Genomic DNA, 20,120 nt, shown 5'->3' on the forward strand with positions numbered 1-20,120 from the left:
CATGGCAGGTTTTCAACAGTATTTTGTACACTCTAGGAGCATTAACAAGCCTCAAGTCATTGATAAACTAGTGTTCTTGTTTTGCTTGGATTGTTTTCAATAAAGCTTGTGACTGTAATGGGCCCTACACACAGCACGATGTGCCGCCAAGGTGCCCGACGGACAACGCGACTGGGGAGGGGGGACGGGGGAGTGAAGTTTCTTCACTCCCCCGTCACCCGGCCCCATAGCCCTGCATGCTAATATGGATGAGATTTCCATATTGGCTTGCAATCATAAACGAGCCAACACCAACGATGAACGAGCGCGGGGCCGTGCATAGTCATCGTTGGTGCCTACACGCTTAAAGATATGAACGATATCTCGTTCATTAATGAACGAGCGTTCATATCTTTCAGTGTTATCGCTTAGTGTGTAGGGTCCTGTACTATTCCGTTACAATAAAACTATAACCATATCCCTCCCTGACTGATTTACTGTGTGTTATAGGTGCTTCTGTGAATGCATACTGCTGCCATTTCATCAGAACACTGTACTCCAGCAAGTGGTTGGGCTATACTTTCCACTTAATTTTTTTCTGTCAGGTACTTTATTCATACTTGCCTACCTGACCCTCTCCATGAGGGAGAAAATGCTCTGTTCCTGGACTCTCCTGGTAATGTATGATTGCCATCACCTGTGGTGAAACACCTTTCTTATCAATTAACTAGCTCACCACAGGTGATGGCAGCAGTTTCTCCCTCATGGAGAGGGTCAGGTAGGCAAGTATGACTTTATTGTGTCTTTCCCACATCATAAGAAAAAAATCTGAAGTTTTCCAAAATCAGTGGCAGATTGTTGTAATTACTTGATTAAGAGGTGTACATAGTGCCAGTGTTTGCAGATCTCAGCAATGCTTTTGGACTGCACGTGCGTCAGTTGCATGCAATTGATTAGTGACTGCAGACGCAAAGTGATTGACAGTCAGGGCCTAATTCTGAGTTGATCGCAGCAGCAATTTTGTTAGCAGTTGGGCAAAATCATGTGCACTGCAGGGGGACAGATATAACATGTGCAGAGAGAGTTAGATTTGAGTGGGGTGTATTCAAACTGAAATCTAAATTGCAGTGTAAATATAAAGCAGCCTGTATTTACCCTGCACAGAAACAAAATAACCCACCCAAATCTAACTCCCTCTGCAAATGTTATATCTGCCCCCTCTGCAGTGCACATGGTTTTGCTCAATTGCTAACAAAACTTGCTGCTGCGATCAACTCAGAATTACCCCCAGTCAGCGTGCATTTATGGCTTGTCAAATGCAGGCATTCCATGGGCATATTCTGGGCGGGTCCCAGCCAGCAACTGCAACTTTGTTCACAGTTGTACTGCCCCCGATGTCTGTTTTACGTAGTGGCGGATTACAAGCACTGCTGGTAGGCGTCTCTGTACGAAACGCTTTAGCATAATTTCTTGGTTCTGCTGCGTACAAGACAGGATTTGCGTCCTCCTCTGAATCAGTCACATTGTCAAATGAACTAATCACTGTAATAGTAAAATTCTGGGTATCTGCAAACTGTATTATGTTCTTGTACTGTATGCCAGTCATTTTACTACAAACCAAGTAACAGACAGTTCAGAGTTCACCTTTTATCAGGACAGTATGTTATTGCCATGCGCAGTAATTGCCAATACCTTTATCCCATCCAGAAAGCAAAGGACAGACACTTTCTACCTTGCTCTCAGAGATTGCAGAATCTGTGCCTGGACATATGGGGACGGATCAGGATGCGACTGGATATCGGATACAGTTTAATGCGGCGGTGTCCGTTATTCAAAGCTTACCTAAAAGTGGTATGTAAAATGCTTCATTGGGTCTTTTGAATGATGTTGTATGGGATCTGCTTTCTAATATCAAAGTCCCTTTAATTGTGCACCAGTGTTGACAATTACAGTTTCATGCTCTGCAGTTAGAAGCTGCCATTCTTACATTGCTCCCAGGTTCCAGGTTACACAGGATCCACTGATTGTAATTTGCTATACTGTCATACTCTGTCATATGAGCGATACTAATAATGTTCTACAGTATCACATATTCTAATCAGGGAGGGATGTTAGGAATCTAAACATATTACAGTCAGAATCCAGGAGCAGTGCAAGATCTACAATGGTAATGGTCAGTGTCTCTACAGAATTGTAGCTATAAGTTAAGTATAGCTGTTAGGTAAGTATGGCTGGTCATTGCTATTAAAATAAGGCCATGGGTCAAATTCAGTTAGCCGTAAAGTCGTGTTAATTTACCGCAATTGCCGTTTTCGTTGCTTTCGCAGCTTTTTTTGCTGCGAAAATGGGATTTTGCAGGTATGCGCGCTCCTATACAATTGGGAAAAGTTCGCGAAAACTGAATTACCGCAATGATTGTTGTCAGGTATGAAAAATGGTTACATCTGCCTGTACCCCCCAAAAAAGCTAAACTAACATCGGCTAACCGTATAAAAGTTTATTATTGGTTCAGTGGTGTAAGTAGAAAAAATGTTTTATAGGTACCATGTACGCAAGCCAAAAAATGTGTGGCCAAATGCCACATGGTGCGTGCCCAATGAAAATGGGGGCGTGATACACATATGGGGGGCCAGATACACAAATGCCCCCAATAGTGCCAGATACACAAATGCCCCCACTGTGCAAGATATACATTGCCCCCACTCACCGCTGCCTATTCACCACTGCCTGTTATGCTGCTGTGTGAGGGGAGGAGAGCGCAGCACGCGCCTCTCCTGCCCCTCAATGCTCGTGAAGTCCGGTGAGGTCTCCGGCGGCTGGTATCTCAAATGCGGCGCCGGTTCGTAATCCAATCAGAGCTCGTAGACCGGCAGACAATCAGGAGCCACGGCTGCCGGTCCGCGAGCTCTGATTGGCTAGCAAACCGGTGCCTTATTGAGATCACCCGCAGCCGCCCGAACAGAGACCGACATCACAGAGAATTGAGGGGTAGGAGAGGCGCTGCGCTGCACTCTCCTCCCCTCACACAGACACCAGCAGGATGCAGATATGGTGGCTGGCCGGCGGTATGGTGTACCAGCTGGGAATTTCAGCACTGTATTGGTTATAATAAAAGTATCTCTGGTACTTAATTTGAGTCAAATGTTATGCATTTTTTTAAAAAATGACTCTAAAAACCAGTAAAAGAGAAGGAAAAAGTAAGAGAAGGCAAAGAAACAAGTATAGGACAGCGTTAAGACACAACAAAAGTATCACAAGGAGGCTCCTGGCAGAGACGAGGGGGTATATTTACTAAGATTCGTGTTTCTGCCGAATTGGTGGGAGTTTGATCTCGAATTTTATCGAACGTGTTTTTCTGCAACTTTTTCTGTACCCACAAGAGTGACCCCACTTAACCTCGCGGTTAGCCGCAGACCGCAAAGTTCCCATCATAGGCTAGAATGGAGCGCCACTAAGCTCCATTGTAGCCGGTGCGCTCCTCCTAATTGACAGGCTAGGAGCGCACAGCCAATCAGGAGAGCGCTATGATGTGGCGCTCCCTGATTGGCTGGTGGGACCTCTAGTGACAGTAGTCACAGGGGGTCCCGGCATTCGGGGAAAGGGGTTCCCTGTTTAAACAGGAAACCCCTTTAGTGCGTTGGACTGGGTTTTTGTGGGGGGGGGTTTTCACCCTGTGGATTACTTAGGAAAGAAGAGGACCAAGCTTTGCTGGATTGGTTGTAAGTATATATTTTTTATTTTACAGGTACCCCTATTGGATTCTACATGGACAAGTGGACGTGATTGGGCGGCGTGGGATGTAGGTAAGTATGTGTGAGTGTGTAAGTGTGGTTTAATAAATTTTTACTGTCACGGTGTGCTGTGTTTTTATTTGGGTATTTCTTTTGTTGTAGAACTACATGTACCAGTGGGCCCGTTATTTCCCCGTATGCTGGTACTTGTGGTTCTCCAAGTACCAGCAAGCAGGGGAGGCTTGCTGGCACTTGTAGTTCCACAACAAAAGACAATATTCTATTTTTTACACTTGAAAAGTGTATCAGCCATGCACCCACCGCCCAGGGCTGCGGGGGAAAGCCTTGGGCTTCACCCCTGGCCCTTGGGTGCCTGGAGGGGGGGGGACCCCTTGATTTAAGGGGTCCCCACTCCCCCAGGGTACCCCGACCAGGGATGACTAGTTGGGGGGGGGGGTAATGCCACGACCGCAGGGAACAGTATAAATGTGTCCCCCGGCTTTGGCATTATCTTCTCGGCTAGTGGAGCCAGGTGCTGGTTTAAAAAAATACGGGGGACCCCTACTTCTTTTGTCCCCCATATTTTTGGAACCAGGGCCGGGCCAAGAGCCCGGTGCTGTTTGTCTAAATACTGGGGGGACCCCAGTCATTTTTCCCCTGTATTTAAACAACCAGGACCGGCTCAAAGAGCCCGAGGCTGGTTATGCTTAGGAGGGGGGACCCCACGCCATTTTTGCGGGACATTTTTAACTATTTCTGACCCTTTTACACACATAAGCATGCACGGATCTCACTGATCCGTGCATGACAATCCAAACATACTGAAGAATCGGTGGCAAGTAAGACACCGACCCCCAGCTTGTTAGGGGGGTCGGTGTCTCACTCGCCACCGATTCTTCAGCTCTGTGAAGATGGCGGCAGCAGGGTAGGAGCGCAGTATTAACTGCGCTCTGGGAGGCTCAGCGGTACATGGTGCGGCGCTGTGAGGGACGCCCTGAGCCAGCCCTTCACCGGTCCCAAAGCCTGTCAGGGTCCTCGGATCTCAGCCAGCACGCAGTCCTCAGGCCAGTATAATCACTGGTAGAGCGGGAAGACAGCGCCATTTTGGGGGCGGAGCTTCTCCTCAGCGGACCCAGCAGCGTTCAGTGCCATTTTCCTGCCTGCACAGCGCTGATCAGGAGAATCAGGAGAAACAGGTCCCTCCACAGCAACTCCAGCTATCTGTAAACGGTACCAGGGGGTTGTAGAACGGGGATGGGGGAGGCTGCAATACGACTGTGTATCCTATTAAGGTGCACAGTCAGCACTGACAAGGGGTCTCCCTTTGGTTAGAAGCGCCGTGTGTGAGTTGGCTCCAATCTCTGTATCTCTCTTGCCATTCTTGGGGGGGGGGGGGGGGGGACTCTGTCTGCCCTCGCGTGTGTGTGTGCGTGTGTGTGTGTGTGTGGAGTGTTTGGTGGTCTCCTTTAGCTATGTCCAGGGACACTGTGTCATATGCTGCGGAGGATATGTCCTCCCAGGATGATCCCATTCCATGTAATCAGGATAGCACTGGTTTAGCACAGATTCCAGCAAGGGAACCTGAGTGGTTTTCCTCTATCAAATCTTGGATTTCTCAGATTTCAGACAGGGTTGCAAGTAATGAATCTGCAACCCAGGTATTACAGTACCTCAGGACGCTCCGCTATATACCCCCACAAACGTGTGCTTGTTCATGTTCAAGATGACACGGATACCGATTCTGACACCACAGACGGTAATGGGGATGTGTTGCGGGGGTCTGCCTGTCTTGCAAAGGGGGTGCAATTGATGATAGAGGCTATCGGGGATGTGTTGAATATTAATGATACCACACCTGAGCAGGTTGAGGAGGCTTTTTTCACTGAAAGTAAGAAAGCCTCGCTAACCTTCCCTGCGTCAAAGGAATGAAATGCTATATTTGAGAAAGCATGGGAAAACCCTGAGAAAAAATTCCAGATCCCTAAAACGGTCCAGGTGGTGTTCCCTTTCCCTGAGGAGGATAGAAAAAAAAAATGGGAAAACCCGCCAATTGTTGACGCAACTGTGTCCAGACTCTCAAAAAAGGTGTTTTTACCTGTTCAGGGATCTACAGCTTTAAAGGAGCCGGTTGATCGTAAAATTGATAATACACTTAAATCAATGTACACCGCTTCGGGGGCCATATTACATCCCACTATTGCTAGTGCATGGATTGCAAAAGCTATAGTAAAGTAGTCAGGCACCTTACTTGAGGATTTGGATACGATGGATAAGGGTGATGTTGAATTGTTTTTGCGTAACATTCATGATTCAGCAGGTTTTATGGTAGAATCCATGAAAGACCTGGGTTCCATGGCTGCGGGAATCTCTTCCATGTCTGTTTCAGCTCGTCTGGGACTGTGGCTGCACCAGTAATTGGCCGACGCGCAATCCAGGAAAAGTGTGGAGTCCCTACCCTACACAGGTCAGGCTCTCTTTGGGGAAGCTTTGGATGCGTGGATGTCCACGGCTACAGCGAGTAAGTCTCCATTTCTTCCCTCAGCTGCACCTGCTCTGAAGAAATCCTTCTCTTCATCAGCATCACAGTCCTTTCGGCCTAACAAGCCCAGAAAGGCCAAACCGTCCAATACCTTCTTTAGGGGAGGTAGAGTTAAATCCAAGAAACCTGCTGCTGCAGGTTCCCAGTAACAAAAGCCTGTTTCAGGTACGCCAAAGTCCTCTGCATGACGGTGGACTGCGCGGCCTGGAGGTGGGGCCAGTGGGAGCGAGACTCAGAAAGTTCATTCACATCTGGGTATCGTCCGGCCTGGATCCCTGGGTGATAGATATTGTGTCCCAGGGATACAGGTTGGAATTTCAGAATCTCCCTCCTCACCGATTTTTCAAATCAGGCTTGCCAGTTCTACTGGCAGACAGAACTGTCCTACAAGAGGCTGCCAGAAGTTGGTGGAGGCACAGGTCATTGTGCCAGTTCCTCCTCATTTGCAAACCACAGGTCACTATTCGAACCTTTTTGTGGTACCGAAATCGGATGGTTCAGTCAGGCCCATTCTGAACCTAAAATCACTGAACCCCTTTCTAAAGGAGTTCAAGTTCAAAATGGAGTCTCTCCGGGCGGTGATATCAGGTTTGGAAGAGGGGGAATTCCTGGTATCCCTGGATATCAAGGATGCGTACCTCCACATTCCGATTTGGCTGCCGCACTAGGCTTATCTCCGTTTCGCATTACTGGACTGTCATTTCCAGTTCCAGGCCCTGCCATTCGGCCTCTCAACAGTACTGAGGGTGTTCACCAAGGTGATGGCAGAGATGATGATTCTCCTCCGCAAACAGGGGGTGAACATCATTCCATATCTGGATGATCTGCTGATAAAGGCATCGTCCAAGGAGTAGCTGTTGCCGTCTATTGTTCTCACAACCCACCTACTCAGACTCTACGGTTGGATTCTGAACCTTCCAAAATCAGATTTGGAACCAACCCAGAGGTTGTCTTTTCTGGGGATGATCCTCGACACAGAAGTGCAGAGGGTGTTTCTTCCGCAGGAAAAGGCGTTGGTGATACAGACAATGGTCTGGGATGTCCTGAAGCCAGCCCGGATGTCTGTTCATCAATGCATTCGCCTTTTGGGGAAGATGGTGGCCTCTTATGAGGCTCTCCAGTACTAGGGGTTCCATGTTCGGACCTTCCAACTGGATCTCCTGGACAAGTGGTCAGGATCTCATCTCCACATGCACCAGAGAATTCGTCTGTCGCCAAAGGCCAGGATTTCACTCCTCTGGTGGCTCCAATTGCCTCACCTGCTGGAGGGCCGCAGGTTCGGGATTCAGGACTGGGTCCTTCTAACCACGGATGTGAGCCTTCGGGGTTGGGGCGCAGTCACTCAAGGGGAAACCTTCCAAGGAAGGTGGTCAAGTCTGGAAGCCGGTCTGCCGATCAACATCCTGGAACTAAGAGCCATCTACAACGGTCTTCTTCAGGCGGCCCATCTTCTAAGAGATCGGGCCATTCAAGTACAGTCAGACAATGGAACGACGGTGGCTTACATAAACCAACAGGGCGGAACAAAGAGCAGAGCTGCAATGTCAGAGGTGACAAGAATCATCCTCTGGGCAGAAAGACACTCGTTGGCGCTCTCAGCAATCTTCATTCCGGGAGTGGACTACTGGGAAGCAGACTTCCTCAGCAGACACGATCTCCATCCAGGGGAGTGGGGTCTCCATTCGGAGGTGTTCAAGGAAATAACAGACCTTTGGGAGTTACCCCAAATAGATATGATGGCCTCTCGTCTCAACAAGAAGCTTCGACGCTATTGTTCCATGTCGAGGGACCCACAAGCAGTGGCAGTGGACGCCCTGGTGTCTCCGTGGGTGTTCCAGTCGGTGTACGTGTTTCCACCACTTTCACTCATTCCAAGAGTTCTAAAGCTCGTAAGGAGAACAAGAGTTCAAGCGATCCTCATTGCTCCAGACTGGCCAAGGCGGGCTAGGTACGCTGACCTTCTGAGTCTCTTGCAGGAAGAGCCGAAGCCTCTTCCTCTTCGGGAGGACCTGCTGCAGCAGGGGCCATTCGCCTATCAAGACTTACCGCGGCTACGTTTGACGGCATGGAAGTTGAGCGCCTGATACTTGCTCGGAAGGGCATTCCAAAGAAGGTCATTCCTACCCTGAAACAGGCTAGGAAGGGGGTAACGTCTAAGCATCACCATCGTATTTGGAAGAAATATGCCTCTTGGTGTGAATCCAAGAAGTTTCCTATGATGGAGTTTCAACTGGGACGTTTCCTCCTCTTCCTGCAAGCAGGTGTGGATATGGGCCTGAGGTTGGGACCTGTGAAGGTCCACATTTCGACCCTGTCCATTTTCTTCCAGAAATAATTGTCTGCCCTCCCTGAGGTTCAGACCTTTTTGAAGGGAGTTCTGCACATTCAACCTCCCTTTGCACCGCCTATGGCGCCTTGGGATCTTAACATGGTATTGCAGTTCCTCCAGTCGGACTGGTTCGAGCCTCTACAGGAGGTTGAGGTCAAATTTCATACATGGAAGGCGGTCACGTTGTTGGCCTTAGCTTCTGCTAGACGCGTCTCAGAATTGGGGACTTTGTCCTGTAAAAGCCCTTACTTGATATTCCACGAAGATAGAGCTGAGCTCCGGACACGTCAGCAGTTTCTTCCAAAGGTTGTGTCGGCATTTCTTATCAACCAACCTATTGTGGTGCCAGTGGCTACCGACTCCTCAATTTCGTCAAAGTCCTTGGATGTTGTGAGGGCTTTGAAAATCTATGTGAAGAGGACTGCTCGTCACAGGAAATCGGATTCTTTGTGTGTCCTGTATGAGCCCAAGAAAATTGGGTGTCCTGCTTTAAAGCAGACTATATCTCGCTGGATTAGGTTCACTATCCAGCATGCTTATTCTACGGCAGGATTACCGTGTCCAAAATCTGTTAAGGCCCACTCTACTCGTAAGGTGGGGTCTTCCTGGGAAGCTGCCCGGGGTGTCTCGCCATTACAACTCTGCCGAGCGGCAACTGGGTCGAACACGATTGCAAAGTTCTACAAGTTCGATACTTTGGCCTCTGATGATCTGAAGTTTGGTCAATCAGTTCTGCAGGAGCCTCCGCACTATCCCTCCCGTTCTGGGAGCTTTGGTACATCCCCATGGTACTAATGTGGACCCCAGCATCCTCTAGGACGCTATGGAAAGCCGTTCATCTACGGGTAATACCAGCAGATGAACAGCGGTTGCCGGCGATGAAGCGGGAGCGCGCATCAGCACTCATCGCCAGGTCATACACACTGGGCGGCTTTGAGCTGAAAGCAGCTCAAAACACCAAAAGTGAGCTGCTTTCAGCTCAAAATCGCCCAGTGTGTATGGACCTTAAGGCTTAGCAAATAGACCCCTAAATTTTGAACATGGACATTTTGTAGCAACATAGGTAGATACAGGCATCACTTGTGTTTTGAAATTCTTATAACATTACCCAAAGGCCCTCATTCCGAGTTGTTCGCTCGCTAGCTGCTGTTAGCAGCATTGCAAACGCTAGGCTGCCGCCCTCTGGGAGTGTATCTTAGCAGAATAGCAAACGAAAGATTAGCAGAATTGCTACTAAATAATTCCTTGCAGTTTCTGAGTAGCTCCAGACCCAGTGGCACACACGGGGGGTTTCCAAGTACCTGTAAACCCCCCCCTGATGAGCCGAGATTTCTATTTTGAGACGGAGACAGCTTTGTCTCAGTCTCAGCAAAAGCCGCGATCGCGACCGCGGAGCTGCAGCAGCAAGAGAGAGCTGTGGAGCTCTCTGCTTACAGAATGTGCCGGGGGAGCTGCTGGCTGCGCATGCTCAGCAACAGCAGCTCCCTCCACTCCGTCCTCACTCTGCCGTCCTTCTGCTCCCAGGCCCTGATGGATCATGTATGTTTGCAGCCAGTGTTTGTGTGTGTAGTTGTATGTTTGTATGTACAGTATGCCTATGTGTTTGTGCACTGGTGTATGTACAGTATGTATGTATGGATGGATGTGTACTTGTGTGTTTGTATGTGTATGTATATTTTAATGTGGTAAATAAATAAATAAATAAATAAAAGAAAAAAGGATAATTGCGCAATACTCCAATCAGTCTAAAATACTTAAGAACGTCCAGTATTTGTATGATCTTGATCAGGCTCTTTGTATCAACCGCTGCTTCCTCCAAAGAAAGCCGTACCAAGGCTTAGTAAAGATACATGTAAAAGAACAAATGAGGAGCGCGGATATCAGTAAAAGTTGTGAGCATTTAATAAAAATAATTAGTAAGTGGTAATTGGACACTGGATGAAGCCACATCGCTGCTGACTTGACCCTGTGAGGTCCCGAGAGGGATCGGTTGATGAGCTGTGACCGGCGGCCGCTCCACTGGTGCTATCCAGGAGGCGCCGTGTGTGTGATAACATCGTGCTGCTTATCTCTTTCTGAGATGTATGTATATGTATACTTCCTATTATTAAATGCTCACAACTTTTACTGATATCCGCGCTCCTCATTTGTGCTTTTACACACACATATATATATATATATATATATACACATACATATACACACACATATGTATGTGTATATATGTATGTGTATATATGTATGTGTATATATATATATATATATATATATATATATATATATATATATATATAGAGAGAGAGAGAGAGAGCGATCCTGCTGCACATTGTGCTCCCCGTCCCTGCGTGGCAGCCGGCGGCTGTGCAGAGCGCTGTATTAGCTCACAGCCACCCGCCGCCGCCTGCCGCTCACAGCCAGCCGCTCACCGCACGCTGCTCGCCGCCAGCCGCTCACCGCTGCCAGCCACCAGCAACAAATGAGGTAATGTTCCCCTGCTGTCACCTCTATCCATCGTCACTCTCTCCCTGTCGTCACTCTCTCTCCCCGTCATCACTGTCGTCACTCTCTCCCTGTCGTCACTCTCTCCCTGTCGTCACTCTCTCTCCCTGTCGTCACTCTCTCTCCCCGTCGGTCACTCTCTCTCTCCCCGTCGGTCACTCTGGCTGTCCCTGCTGTCACAATTTCAGCTCATTCATTCAGTGTGCTATAATGTGAATTTCGGCTCATTCAGTGTGCTACAACGTGAGTTTCAGCTCATTCAGTGTGCTACAATGTGAGTTTCGTCTCATTCAGGGTGCTACATAATTACGTCCTTGACTTTTGCATACCCCCACTTCAAAATTCCGCTTCGACCACTGTGTGTGTGTGTGTGTGTGTGTGTGTGTGTGTGTGTGTGTGTGTGTGTGTGTGTGTATATATATATATATATATATATATATATATATATATATTTTACACATACATGCACCTATACATACACACCCACGGAAACCCCCCTCGCTAAATCCTGCGTTTGATATTGAGACCTACTCCTAGACTGCGATCACCTCAGTCCGTTTGGTTCCTGGTTTGATGTCACAAACACGCCCTGCGTTCGGCCAGCCACTCCCCTGTTTCTCCAGCCACTCCTGCGTTTTTACCTGGAACGCCTGCGTTTTTTAGCACACTCCCTGAAAACGGCAAGTTTCCGCCCAGAAACACCCACTTCCTGTCAATCACACTACGATCACTTGAGCGATGAAAAAATGTCGCTCGAGCTTGTGTAAATTTACCAAGTTTTGTGTTAAATTACTTAGCGCATGCGCGCTGCGTACCATGCGCATTTTCCACCTAATCGCTGCGTTGCAAAAAACGGCAACGAGCGAACTCGGAATGACCACCAAAGTACATTACAATTGTATGCCTTCTAGTAGGAATTGTAATTTAATCCCACATACAGTAAGTTTGAGAGTGTGTCCAATCGAAAATACACAACTATTATACAAAAGCCTGTATTAGGAATATAGAATACCCAGGCAAATTATGTCATATGTATTTTACATGTAATTTAGGACTTCGCTATAGATTATATTATGAAAAATTAGCTTCAAAATGATCCTCAGTCACAAATTGGACAACCTGCTTTATAACATGATTCATATTGTACACATGAAATTATTATTGTGGTAAGGGTAATGACCCTTTGATTCAAAGGTCAGAGTCCCAGACTCAGCTGTTCCTTATAGTGTACTCAATGAGAATTACAATTCGCACATATAAAGTAGGTTGTTTATTGACATCATTTGAATCCAAAAATATAGTTTAAGAAGTGCATATAGTTGTGAATAAGTGTAACAGGTTTTTCTTTATACTGTAGATTAGGTATATTATTACCTTTGCCCGTGTGTTACTGGTGCATGCAAGGCTAGCCCACTGATTCCCTTTTCTTTTCCTTTTTCCAGGCTCTTACCGGCCATCCTATGATGAGATGCTCAGATTCTATGGTTACTACAAGCAGTCTACAGCAGGACCCTGCAATATCTCTCGTCCTGGTTTCTGGGATCCTATTGGCAGATACAAGTGGTATTATCACTGCGCTTTGCTTCATAAAAACTTTGCTGCATGTAATTCTATTTTTAGTTCTGGACAGTGGCGTAAGTTCGTCCCAGTTGCCCGGATATTGGTGCCCCCCTATTTACTATATTAAGATAAATATATGTACAGTATGTAGATGTGCATATATATATATATATATATATATATATATATATATATATATATATATATATATATATATATATATATATATATATATAGAGCTTTTCCAGGCCGGCACTCCAATACAAACTTTACTTACCCCGGTGCTCGTTTAAAGACCCTTAGCGAGATCCTCACATATAAACCACAATAACGGCACACAGGGGTTTAAGAAATAATCCGATTCCACAGCAGTTTAAGCCAACGTTTCAAAGTTTTATCTTTTTCGTCAGGGCTACAAAAGTATACTAAAACAATCTTACCTTTTATTGAAAAAACACCCAGTGCACCTTCCCGCCGCCATTCTGCGGCGCTGTAATACTGACGTCATTCCGCCGGAGACACCAGACCTCCAGGCTCCTTTGGATGACGTATGTGAACATACCCGTCACCTAGCAACAGTATAAACATTAAAACAATGTAAAATCCAAGTGCCTACACAACCAACGCACTGATACTATTATACTGGCTTCCAAAATACATAACCTCAATTAAAACAATTTAAATTGAGCATTTCATTCAACCCTTTCGGTGCCAGCGTGTTTAAACGCATGATCCAACGAGACTCACACTGCAAAAGTTTTTTACCCCGATCACCTCCCCTGATAGATCTGGGGACGTGATCAATCATTCTATATCTTAGTGATGACAAATTATGATGTGCTTCCAGGAAATGTCTCGCCACAGGTTGATCGCTCGAACCTGTGCTGATGGCTTTTCTAATAGATGACCTGTGTGCAGCCATTCTTTCTTTAAAGGAACATTCCGTTTTCCCGATGTACGAATACCCACACTGACAGATGATTTGATATACAACAAAAGACGAATTACACGTCAAGTGAAATCTAATCGTATAAGTCTTGCCCGACTGTGGATGCTGGAATGTATCACCCTTCAATAAAAAGCCGCAGGTTGTACAACCACAGCCAAAGCAGCCATTCCTCTTTTGTAAAAAATGTGTAGGTTTTTTAGAGACTAAGTCTGTGACATCTGTCTTAACAACAAAGTCTCTGATGTTCCTACCTCTCTTATAACAAGACATCAGATGTGTGTTCCTCAGCCCTAACTCCGGGTCTGACTTAACAGATGACCATTGTTTACTGGAGTGTTTCTTAATACTCTTACTCCCCACTGTGTAATTAGTGACCCAAGGTAAAATGTCCCTCTTCTCCCTTTTATTCCTATCACATATTAGACGATCCTTGTGGTTGGTGGCTAGAACCGTGTTGCGGGTGATAGACCATGAAGTGATGAAGGAGGCACCTACCTTTAAACAAACGTTTAGTAATTTATCTAAAGAAGAATGGTTATCACTTAAAAATTTGTCTGAAAAGAAAGATCTTGTTTTCAGACAAGCAGATAAGGGAGGGGCACTGGTAATACAGAATTTGTATGATTACTGTACGGAGGTGGATAGACAACTGGCTGATCCTTCAGTTTACAGGAAATTGAGAAGTGATCCAACTGAGGTCTTTAAGAAAGATTTGCTTATGTTATTGCAGACAGGTGTGGATAGTTCTCTCATTTCTGATAAACTGAAGGATTCCCTGATCCCTAAGTATCCTGAGGTGCCGATTTTTTATACATTGCCGAAAATTCACAAGAATAACACCAGACCTCCTGGTCGGCCAATCATTGCTGCGAGAAAATCTTTGTTTCAGTTATCTTCAACATATTTGGACTCTTTGTTTCAACCTTGTGTCCAAGCGCATGAGTTGTTTTTGTTGGACACCCCCACATTATTACGTAAATTATTTATGTTGAATGATATTCCCAATGATTTATGGCTATGCAGTGTGGACGTGTGTAGTTTATACACGTCAATACCATTGATGGAAGGTTTAAGGGCTGCTAAAAAGTGTGTTGAGAATCACCAATTGTACAAAGGCCCTGATGTGAACTGGGTGATGGAATTATTGCAGATGGTGTTATGTAAAAATTACTTCATGTATGCGGGTGATTTTTATTTGCAAATAGGCGGGTGTGCGATGGGTTCTCCGGTCGCACCCGCCTATGCGAATATGTTCATGTTCTCAGTGGAACATGATATATTTTTTTCCAATGCTGAAATTAGATCAAATATTTTCTTTTATACAAGATTTATTGATGACTTGTTAATTCTATGGAAAGGAACCAAGCAAGGCTTTATTGACGTGATAGACAGTTATAATCAATGTGAAGGCCCCATAAAATTCACATATTCGATCAGTCAGGATGAGGTGAATTTCCTTGATGTGAATATTAAACTAGAGGAGGGGAAATTGGTGACATCCTTATTTAGGAAGTCCACTGATCGGAACAATATGTTGCATTTTGGGAGTTTCCACCCTATTCCATTAAAAACTGGTTTGCCCTATTCTCAATTATTGCGAGTGTGGAGAGTAAATAGTGACCGTGATATTGCCCTGCGTCAAATGGAGGAGATGATTATTAGATTCCAAGCACGGGGGTATCCATTAGAGGTATTAGAGAAGGCTAAACAGAAAGTTCTGGCCACCAACCACAAGGATCGTCTAATATGTGATAGGAATAAAAGGGAGAAGAGGGACATTTTACCTTGGGTCACTAATTACACAGTGGGGAGTAAGAGTATTAAGAAACACTCCAGTAAACAATGGTCATCTGTTAAGTCAGACCCGGAGTTAGGGCTGAGGAACACACATCTGATGTCTTGTTATAAGAGAGGTAGGAACATCAGAGACTTTGTTGTTAAGACAGATGTCACAGACTTAGTCTCTAAAAAACCTACACATTTTTTACAAAAGAGGAATGGCTGCTTTGGCTGTGGTTGTACAACCTGCGGCTTTTTATTGAAGGGTGATACATTCCAGCATCCACAGTCGGGCAAGACTTATACGATTAGATTTCACTTGACGTGTAATTCGTCTTTTGTTGTATATCAAATCATCTGTCAGTGTGGGTATTCGTACATCGGGAAAACGGAATGTTCCTTTAAAGAAAGAATGGCTGCACACAGGTCATCTATTAGAAAAGCCATCAGCACAGGTTCGAGCGATCAACCTGTGGCGAGACATTTCCTGGAAGCACATCATAATTTGTCATCACTAAGATATAGAATGATTGATCACGTCCCCAGATCTATCAGGGGAGGTGATCGGGGTAAAAAACTTTTGCAGTGTGAGTCTCGTTGGATCATGCGTTTAAACACGCTGGCACCGAAAGGGTTGAATGAAATGCTCAATTTAAATTGTTTTAATTGAGGTTATGTATTTTGGAAGCCAGTATAATAGTATCAGTGCGTTGGTTGTGTAGGTACTTGGATTTTACATTGTTTTAATGTTTATACTGTTGCTAGGTGACGGGTATGTTCACATACGTCATCCAAAGGAGCCTGGAGGTCTGGTGTCTCCGGCGGAATGACGTCAGTATTACAGCGCCGCAGAATGGCGGCGGGAAGGTGCACTGGGTGTTTTTTCAATAAAAGGTAAGATTGTTTTAGTATACTTTTGTAGCCCTGACGAAAAAGATAAAACTTTGAAACGTTGGCTTAAACTGCTGTGGAATCGGATTATTTCTTAAACCCCTGTGTGCCGTTATTGTGGTTTATATATATATATATATATATATATATATATATATATATACACACACATACACACGTGTGTGTGTGTGTGTGTTTGTGTGTGTGTGTGTGTGTGTAGTGTTCTGAAAAAAATGTATATACTGTATTTATACATTTAATTGTCTTTTATTTTAAATCACACATTTCTTAGCAGTCATACCCAGGATTAGAACCCATGACCTGTTACACTAACAGCAGACACTTTACTGATGGAGTTATTTGCTCCTGTAGAGGAAGCATGAGAATTCTAACTATATGAAGTTACGTGTAATTGTCAGAGAAGTATCTTCATGTAGTTAGAATTCTCATATTTCCTATACAGGAGCAAACAGCTTCATCAGTAAGGTGCCGCATCCAGTGTAATAGGTTGTGGTTTCTAATACTGGGTATGACACTTGTAAAATGTGTATATTCAGTATAATAAAGAGGGCGTGATTTGTAAGGTGCAGGGACCAGTGAGGAAGTCGGCCACTGAAAAGACAGTGGCAGCTATCAATTAATTTAATTTAATGGTGTCACAAAATGGGAGGAGAGGTGCCCCCCTTCAGAGCAGGAGCCCGGCGGCAGATGACTCCGTTGCCTCCCAGAGTTCTGCCTCTGGTTCTGGATTAGACAACATGTCCCACCAAGGAATGTCTTTGCACCATCAGATAAGCCTCCACTTTTACTGTTAAATTTGCTTTTCCATTTACTAAATGTTTTCACAGCTTATTATTTTTTTCTCTTACGTCCTAGAGGATACTGGGGTCCATATTAGTACCATGTGCGATAGACAGGTCCACTAGGAGCCATGGACACTTTAAGAATTTGATAGTGTGGGCTGGCTCCTCCCTCTATGCCCCTCCTGCCAGACTCCGTTTAGAAAATGTGCCCGGAGGAGCTGGTCACGCTTGAGAAGCTCCTGAAGAGTTTTCTGCATTTATTTTCTGTTTTTTATTTTCAGGCAGGTCTGGTTGGCACCAGAGTGCCTGCTTCATGGGACTTAGGGGGGAAAGATGGCCCAACCTCCCTACGGTTAATGGTCCCGTTCCCCGCTGACAGGACACTGAGCTCCTGAGGGTCCTATTCGCAAGCCCCACCACGGCAAGTGTACAGACCCGCAGCACACCGCCTCCCCTAACAGAGCCAGAAGAGTGGTGAGTAGGTGGCCGGCGTCCCGGTTAGCGGGCCGCCGGCTGTAATGGCGGCACAAGGGTAAGAGCGCAGCGCTGACATGCAGGCTGCGCTCCAGGCTTCAGAGACACTGTGTGACAGCTGTGAGGGATGAGCTGAAGCTACTAATGATACCCGCACTGGCAGTACACTACAGGGGTTTTATCCCACTGTAGAACAGAATATTTACCTTAGCGAGTATAAAAAACCGGGAGGACCGCGCACCATTAAGGGGGCGGGGCTTCACTATGAGTGGATTCAGTCGCTCACCAGCGCCATTTTTCCTCTGCAGCTATACACAGGCAGATTGGCAGGGAAGGGCAGCTCTTCCACAAGGACTCCAGAACACCTCAACGGTACCAGGGGGTCATAGCAGAGGGGGAGCAATATTTGGTGTACTAAGCCCTATTAAGGAAACTTAGTTTGCAACCCAGCTAAACTTGTTCTTTAGCTACAGGGGCGCTGTGTGGCTGCCTCCATTGTACTCTATGTACTACTGGGCTCTGTGTGGGTTAACTGTGCTTTTAACCTGTGTGTGTGTGAGTGTGTGTGTGTGTGTGTGTGATTTCACATTTACTATGTCAAAGGAGCGTGTATCATGCATAGCAGAGTGTTTTTCTCAATCTGAGGGATCACTTTAGTGTACTCAGGATAGTACACATTCTCAGGCTAGAGGATTTGGACCAGTATGGTTGGATTCATTAAAAGGAATGATTTCAAATATTTCGAATAAATTATCCCAAAATGAGAAGGAGACGCAATATTTAAGACAATCTGTTGATGACCTCATGAATAGATTCAGTGGTCATTCCAACATCTCAGACCCCTGCCATTTGTCCACAGAAGCGTACTCTGGCCCAAATCATGCAGGCTGATACCGATGATGCAGATGTATCAGACCCAGAGGAGGGTGAAGTGGACTTGGGAGAGGGGGATGCAGCTTTGTTACAGGGTATACAGGCCCTGATGGAAGCTATTAGAGATGTCCTGCACATTCCTGATAAGGTGTCAGAGGATGAGGAGGAATCTTATTTTAATGTGAAAAAGAAATCCTCAGCTACTTTCCCTGCATCTAAGAAATTAAATTCCCTATATAAAGCAACTTGGGAAAATCCTGACAAGAAGTTTGTTCCCAAAACGGTTACTCACGTGCTTTCTGTTTCCTCAGGATAATAAGGAAAACCCACCAATAGTTGATGCATCGGTTTCTAGGCTGTCATGTAAGATAGTTTTACCTGTCCCTGGGGCAGCTTCCTTGAAGGATACTGCAGACCACAAGATTGAAACAACTCTCAAATCTCTGTACACAGCTGTGGGGGTGGCCCAGAGACCCACTATAGCTTGTGCATGGATCTCTAGGGCCATTGCAAAATGGTCAGGTAATCTAATTGACGGGTTAGATTCCTTATCCAGGGGGGAGATACATTTTACTCCTAAAGCATATACAGGATTCTGCTAACTTTATGGTGGAGGCCATAAAGGAAATCGGTTTACTCAATGCACGCACCACTGCCATGGCAGTGTCAGCATGCAGGGGCTTGTGGCTATGCCAGTAGACTGCGGACGCGGATTCCAAGAAAGGCGTGGAAAGCCTACCTTTCACAGGTGAAGCCCTCTTTGGAGATGAACTGGATACTTGGATATCCAAGGCAACGGTGGGTATGTCTACATACCTTCCTTCCGCAGCTCCCTCGGCTAGAAAATCCTACACTGCTCCAACTCTGCAGTCCTTTCGGACAGCAAAGTTTAAAACCAAAACCAAAGGTTCTTCTACGGCCTTCAAAAGCAATAGAGGTAAACCCAGAAAACCAGCAACTGCAGGTTCACAGGAACAGAACCCCGGTTCTGCTTCCTCTAAGCCTTCAGCATGACAGTGGACCGCACTGCCTGGAAGACAGGCAGGTGGGCACCTGTTTAAGATTCTTCAGTCACATATGGGAAATGTCATGCCAGGATCCCTGGGTCAAAGATCTTATAGCCCAGGGCTACATATTGGAGTTTCAGGAACTCGCACCTCACAGACTCTTTAAATCAGGCTTACCAGCTTCTCAAGAAGCAAGTATGACTTTACAGGAAGCGATTCAAAAACTGGTACAGGTCATTGTTCCAGTTCCACTTCAACTGCAAAACAAAGGTTATTATTCCAACCTGTTAGTAGTACCGAAACCGGACGGTTCGGTAAGGCCCAATTTAAATCTCAAGTCATTGAACACGTACTTACGGGTGTTCAAGTTCAAGATGGAGTCTCTGACAGCGGTGAGCTCAGGTCTGGAGGATGGGGAATTCTTGGTGTCTCTGGATATCAAGGATGCGTACCTTCATATTCCAATTTGCCCGCCTCATCAGGCTTATCTAAGGGCTGCCTTACAGGACTATCACTACCAGTTCCAGGCCCTGCCGTTTGGCCTCTCTACGGCACTGAGGGTGTTCACCAAGGTAATGGCAGAGATGATGTTTCTCCTCCGCAAACAGGGAGTGAACATAATTCCGTACCTGGACGATCTGCTGATAAAAGCAGCACCATCCAGGGAGAGGTTGTTAGACAACATTGCCCTCTCATCACGACTACTC

The 20,120-nt window shown here is 45.9% G+C and overlaps 1 protein-coding gene across 2 annotated transcripts in view; it reads left to right on the plus strand.

Annotated features, from left to right (window-relative positions):
- ACBD4 (acyl-CoA binding domain containing 4) overlaps positions 1–20,120 on the plus strand; it is a 136,700-nt gene that overhangs the window by 64,646 nt on the left and 51,934 nt on the right. Inside the window, exons 2-3 of one of the 2 annotated variants that reach the window (XM_063959986.1) lie at positions 1,687–1,830; positions 12,520–12,640. In XM_063959986.1, the coding sequence (XP_063816056.1) occupies positions 1,749–1,830; positions 12,520–12,640 (203 nt within the window). In that variant the 5' untranslated portion in view covers positions 1,687–1,748. The remainder of the gene's footprint in view (positions 1–1,686; positions 1,831–12,519; positions 12,641–20,120) is intronic. The other variant, XM_063959987.1, reaches the window with a different exon arrangement.

The sequence above is a fragment of the Pseudophryne corroboree genome, chromosome 3 (assembly GCF_028390025.1).
Source record: "Pseudophryne corroboree isolate aPseCor3 chromosome 3, aPseCor3.hap2, whole genome shotgun sequence".
Lineage (NCBI taxonomy): Eukaryota > Metazoa > Chordata > Amphibia > Anura > Myobatrachidae > Pseudophryne > Pseudophryne corroboree.